We start from the raw sequence: 6615 nt of genomic DNA on the forward strand, positions 1-6615 counted from the left end.
ATGGAGTCATTGGGTCCCCTCCCCTCCTTTCTGATGCAGATTCTCCCAATTTGTTTCCCATTTTCCTGTATTGTTTCTTTCACCTCTGCCACACTTCCCTCTCTCTCTCTCTTTCATCAGACCATCACCACATAACCAATTTATGAACCATTCCCTTCCTTTTCTTCCTATTCACTCTTCTCATTGCTACCCTATTTCTTTTTTTACTACTTTCTTCTCTTTCTTACTTTGTTTTACTTTGCAGCAGAACTTAAACTTAGTTTCGTATGTACTTGCAGTTTAAGAGTTCCATTGATATTTTCCATCTCATTGCTTTCTTTTTTTGGGGTAGCCCAATGCTCATATTACTGTTTCATGATCATTATGAGTTCACTAATTTCTCTCCTCCTTACTGCAGTCTTTTCCCTTTGCCTTCTACTTCTTCTGTCTCCATCCTCTTCCCTCTATCAGGTTAGGATTCAAGCCTTGATCAACTCTCTCTTTCATTTCTTCCACCATGTTTACATATGTTGATATCTGATGAATTTAGTAATGGGACTTGGGTTTTTTTCAACAGGGTTTGTATTTTGAAAATAAAACAAGGTTGGGGTCAACTCCTCCAAGCTGCCACAACAAATGCAATGGATGCCACCCTTGCATGGCAGTCCAAGTACCTTCACCATCACTTAGCCAGGCCCAGGACCAGTTTCAAGGAGCTGGTAATTCGGGCGAAGCAATGGCTAACTCCATGGAGCTTTTTGAACCATCATCAGCCAATCAATACAACAATTACAAGCCTCTTGGTTGGAAATGCCGCTGTGATGATCACTTTTACAACCCTTGAAAAAGATCAAACCTTTTAGTACCTAAAAGAAAATTGTTTAATAGGAGGCTTCGGTAGGTTTCTGGGATATTTTAAAAATGAATTTAAGCATTAGATGTATACATTATTATCATGTCTTATAATCTTTATGCACAGAAGTTGCAACTGTCGATAGTTTCTGTGAGTGTTTTATTTATTTATTTTTGGATAATTTTGCTTGGTTTGCTACATTAAATGCTTATTTTCTGAATAGGTCACCTTAATCTTAACGCACCTCTTGATTTTGTCTGCGTTTTCTCCTTATCTTCTTGGGATTTTCATGTCTTTTACATATTTGATCATTTATATAAATACTCATTATATATTTGATAATCTAATATTATTAAATATATAAATACTCATTATATATTTTACTATCTCGTAATTGTATTTTAAAAAAAATTAGCTGACCCTTATTCCTATATGTAATGGGGAAATAAAATTAGTTGACCCTCATTCCCATATGTAATGGGGTAAGGGAAGGTAGGATAGTAAGCTGCCCCCAATGCCAGGTTGAGAGCAACTTCCGTGGGAGACCTCCGAATTATGATTTGTATATATTTAGCTTTAAAATGTTTAATGCATAAAATTTAGTGATTAAATTAAAAAAAATTAAAGTACGATGAGTGAAATAGGTGAGAAAGTAAAGTTTAGTAAGTAAATTTGTAATTTACCATTTAATAAATTATAATTAATATAATGTAATTTTTAAGATATTCTTCTTAAAAAAATAAAAAATTTAAGATATTCTTTTATTATATTTCATACTATTTTTTTAATCCTAGCATTCTTAACTCTAGTTGTTATTCGGGACGAATGCAACGTTCTAATAGCCACAAACTTTTACATTTAGAAAAAATAAAACTATGGTGACATAAGACAATTTAGAAAAATAATCATAATAATTAGTAAGATAAATATGCACATCAAATAACATTTCTCATTCTCTTTTTTCTCTTAAAAAACGATTTACAATTTACACCATTATGCTAGAGCTTTACATGTTAGAAATAAAATTTACGAACTAAAAAGATTTGAATTATATGCTAACTCCTAAAATATTTAAGAAAAAAAATTAAAAATAACTTCCAAAAGAAGTAATAATTATGAAGAAACAAAATATCACAAAGAGAATCTTCTTATATGTCAAAAATATGCATTCAAAATTGTGATCGATGTTCTTTCATAATAACAAAGTCATCGATAAAAGAATCATATATAAATCATGTGTAATTTCCTTCTCAATATATGTTATTAAGTAGCTTGAAGAAAAAAAATACATCCTTCATTTTATTGCGCAACTAGGTCTTCAGTAACTTTATTATTGAGAAAGCTCTTTGTGTGGTTGCAATAGAAACATGAAGAGTCAAAACAAGACACATAAATTAATCAAGAAGATGATAAATAATTGACTTTTTAATCTTTGTTAACACTTGATAAAGTTATGATATTGGTAATGCCTTTCTTCATTCAAGACTCTCTCGAACTTCTAATTCAAAATATCCTAATTGAAACTTTCAAATACAATTTTTCATGCTCCGTGAAATCTTTTGGATATAATTTATTTCTAAGCTTGAATATATCATCAATACAAAATTGTTTACGATCGTCCATTAGATTTAAAGTAGAACTAAGCTTAAATAACTCTATTATGTCATCTTCGAATCTAATGTTCATATAATGCATTTGAAAATAGAGATAAATATATTAACATGGTAATGATGTCTATCTGAGATGGCATCTCGATGAAGTTGAGGCCTTATTGCAGTTTTAAACAAAATGACATTACTTTTTTAAGTAGAGAACCCACCCTTCTTCTCTAAACCTTTGTATGAGTATTTTTTTTCACTTGATACTAAATGCAAATCATTTAGGATATCTTGAGATTGACGTTGTAAAGCTTGACTAAGATCATTAGTGATGCTCAAAAGGTTTATTATGAGGTGCAAGTGATAAGATGCATATTAGACATATATTCTATGATATTTTCCTCATATTTGAATAACTAAAATTGCTTAAATCATGGATTTTGATTATATTTCGTATTTTGTGGATTAGGTTGAAGATTTGGATAAAACAAGTTCAAAATCTAATGACTAGCATGATCTTCACAAAATCCTCAAATTAAGGAAGAAAAATCGGAATTCAAGAAGTTGGCAAGACCAGAAGAGATTTTCGCATAAGGCGTGGACACGACTTATTCATCATGAGCTATCACAGAAGAAGTCTTCAGTTAAGGCGTGGGCGTGCTTTATCAGTCTGTATAACCTTAAATTAGGGTTATGAATTTACAAGGGAAAAATAGTTTAATGACGGCTAGAAGACTCTTTTGAATATTATTCTTATCTTTAGAAAAGGATGAGGGCATTTAAAACTCCTATTTTTGTGGGATTTTCTTTAAGGGAAACTTCCTTATCTATAGTAGGAAAATCCTTATAAAAGGGGAGCTAGGACATTAGTTTTTGTTTATCAAGTTTTCATTAGGTTTTCTTTAAGTTTTTCTTTTGGCGTTCTTTCAATTATGAGTGGCTAAATACTTTTGTTCCAACTGGAGAATAATTGAAGTTTTGGTTCTTCAAGGATTGTGAGATCTAAATAATTTTCATTGTTCTTTTACTTCTTTGCTATTTATATATATTCTGTTTTTATTAAGAATTATCGTCTTGATTGATTGTGCAAAGGGCCCGTTGTCCAATTATCAAGTTGATAAATTGTCATTTAGAACTTTAAATCCGTAATTGTTTAAACGTTCTAATATTAGTGGTAAAGTAATATAGTTGATTTTGATTATGTTATGAAGGTATGTAACCTAGTCTAAATGAATCGAGCTTGTGTATTCGTTGGCTAGAATTGGTGGTCCCTCTAGTGGTTAATGTTGTTGGTGGATTAAATCTTAAGGGCTTGTCTAGGGTTGTTCATTAACAAGGGAAATAATCAAAGAGCTCCTCTTGATTATCGAGAAACTAAGGAGAGACAGGTTGTTAGAGCTTCTCAATAACCATAACCAATTTAGTGAAAAGTAGAAGATTTTATCTTTGCATCTATGATCAATTCTCTGAACCAATTATGAAATTATACATTTAGTTGGATATTTTCTTAATATTAATCTCTCTAAATTATTGGTTGATTTTAAACGCTTTTTCTTTTTGATTTCTTCTCGATTTTAAAACCTCTTTTATTTGCTTTAATTTTCATTAAAATAAATCTACTCAATCCCTGTAGATTCGACCTTGCTTACTGTTACTACAAATTTATATTTCTAAAAGCAAGTATTATTATTTGTTGGTCTACCCACCGGCAAGATGAATACAAATTTAAAAAATGTTATCACATCATAAACACTATATACTTTATTTGTCTTAATCAAATTTCCATCACTTATGATGCTCTTGAGAACAAAAAAAGTGATATCAAACATCTTGAGTAACATACGAAGAGAAATTAAATGGGAATCTCACCTTATATTTCATGCACATTGTAAAGCGTTAATTTGATTTTTTCTCTCTCATATTTTGTGTACAACCCTTCAATAGTTAGTCATATATGCAATATGACTTACTTGAGCATCTCTTGTCTCTTGCATGAAAAAAATAACTAAATTTATGATGATAATCAAATCACTGATTTGGATGTCGCCATTAAGGTCAATTGTAATCTATGAGCAAAATAATAAACGTAATAAACAAATGGACATTATTTAAGGAGTAATACTTGCAAACCATTGAATTCCCTGTACATATTGCTAGCTTTGCCATATCATTAACCTTTTAAGTTTTTCACATTCAAACAATAATGTGAAAGATCACTACAAATCTGTTTCTTCATTGCAAGTGAAGTAATTTCCTTCACATTGACTATATAAAAAATCTTTCACATATAAAGTTTCTTTATCAACGTATTTTAACACAATTATCATTTGCTCCATTCTTGACTCATTACAACCTTTTTCAATTATTAGACATTTTTTCCTCAAATTTCATTACCAGTCTTTTTTAAATCCCAATTTAAGAATTCTAAAACTTAATTAATCATTCTACTGACATAAGTAACTATTTAGAAACAATAATCCACCTAGTAATCCTATGATTCATACTAACTCAAAATCAAGAACAGTTCAAGAGGAATTTTCAAAATTAATTACTAATATAGTGATTTTAAGATAACGCATGTTAGAAATCTCTTATTAAACATAAAAGATAACTTATGGTGTTTTAAAATAAAAAGTATATGATCAAATTAAGATTTCACCATGGAAGCTCTTAAAGCAAATTTGAGGTTGAAGACAACATGTACATCCGAAAATATAAATGGAAATATAATTTTAAAGCTTCAAATAACTTGGAACTGCATCAAGAAAAAAAATTCTTACCTCAATTCGGAATTCCTTGGATTAAAATTGAAAAATTAAGGAAAACCAATTGAGGAGAAAGATGGTGAAAATTAGGATCTAGGGTGATTTTGTGATGCTCTCAAGGCTACATTTTGAAAAACAAACTTGAATTTAATTCTATGATGTTTGAGAAAACGCATGAAAATAAAAACAAGTGAAATTTGAAGGCTATAAAGGTTTGTTTATCAGAGGAACGCATAAGAGTGATCGAGAATATTGCCTATAGGGAGTAAAGGTAGGAAAGGATAGGTTGATAAGGCCTAAAAATTATAAATGTGTTTATAATGTAAATGAGGGAGACCACTATACGAAGACAAAAATGTAGATCTCAAATTAAAGAGGCTGAAAGTTGGCATGTTACTGATAATAAAGTATGAGAGTGGTTGTGGGCACTGAATATTCCAACAAAGATACATAATTGTTTTTATGGAGGGATACTAGTAATAGAATAACTACTACTATTAATTTGTGTGGAAGGAGATTTAATGAAAATTTTATTCTTCAGGCAATATGCCTTGAGCATCATGTTGGACTGATGTCTTTTCCCATTTTACATTTTGCTAGTCGGATAAGTTTTAAGCTTTCTCATCCTTAAAATATTTAAATTGTCCATGAACAAAGATGCCTCTACGCTTGACGTTTCAGTGGAGGATATCAACGTTCTATTATAAATCGCCTAAGTTGTATATCCTAATAGTTGTAAATGTTATCGTAACCTTTACAGAAATTAGACATGCAATTTGTATGTTTAGCGGAGTTATTTCAATGCTTATAAATACAATAGAGGATTCTTGATACTCTGATGAGAGAAGTAATAACATCTATATTCTTTATGAATATTAATGATAAATTCGTATGTTCTTAGTGGAGGCATCTCAACTCTCTTTGGCCAATAGCAAGATTGTGGTATAATGTCTCCAGTTAGGATAAGATAGAGACAACTTCGTGCCCTCGGCTAGAGAGAATGTAACTCAATACCCTCGGAGTAGTTTGATTGTTAGGTAGAGACATCTTCACCTTGATAGAAGCAATGAAAGAGTTTTAATTCTCACTGCTGGGTAAAGTCATCTCAACACTCATAATAATAATGAATAAACCTCTCTTATTGGAACAGAGACATCTCGTTACTCTTTGGAGGATTTGTTAAGATGTAACAGCTAGAGTATGAGGCAACTCCAACTCCTCGATAAAATACTACAAAATTTGTAGAGTCTTCTTGATGCTTTCATGGTGGAGGCCTCTCAACATTCTATAAGTTTTAATAGAGAGACTCTTATTGCCACAACGAATGCATCTTTATTTATTCGATCAGTGTTACTAAGTAATATAATGTTGTTAAAACATAGAAACAACTACATAAAAATGGCATGACTTTATTACTAAG

General features: G+C 30.7%; 1 protein-coding gene across 1 annotated transcript; it reads left to right on the forward strand.

Moving 5' to 3' along the window:
- LOC120122392 (EPIDERMAL PATTERNING FACTOR-like protein 1) lies at positions 1-823 on the forward strand. The gene is made up of 3 exons (XM_039141510.1): positions 1-67; positions 398-450; positions 557-823. The coding sequence occupies exons 1-3, from the start codon at positions 1-3 to the stop codon at positions 821-823; spliced, it is 387 nt and encodes a 128-aa protein (XP_038997441.1).
- The last annotated feature ends 5792 nt before the right edge of the window (positions 824-6615 follow it).

Source organism: Hibiscus syriacus, unplaced genomic scaffold (genome assembly GCF_006381635.1).
Source record: "Hibiscus syriacus cultivar Baekdansim isolate YM2019G1 unplaced genomic scaffold, ASM638163v2 tig00110387_pilon, whole genome shotgun sequence".
Taxonomy (NCBI): Eukaryota; Viridiplantae; Streptophyta; class Magnoliopsida; order Malvales; family Malvaceae; genus Hibiscus; species Hibiscus syriacus.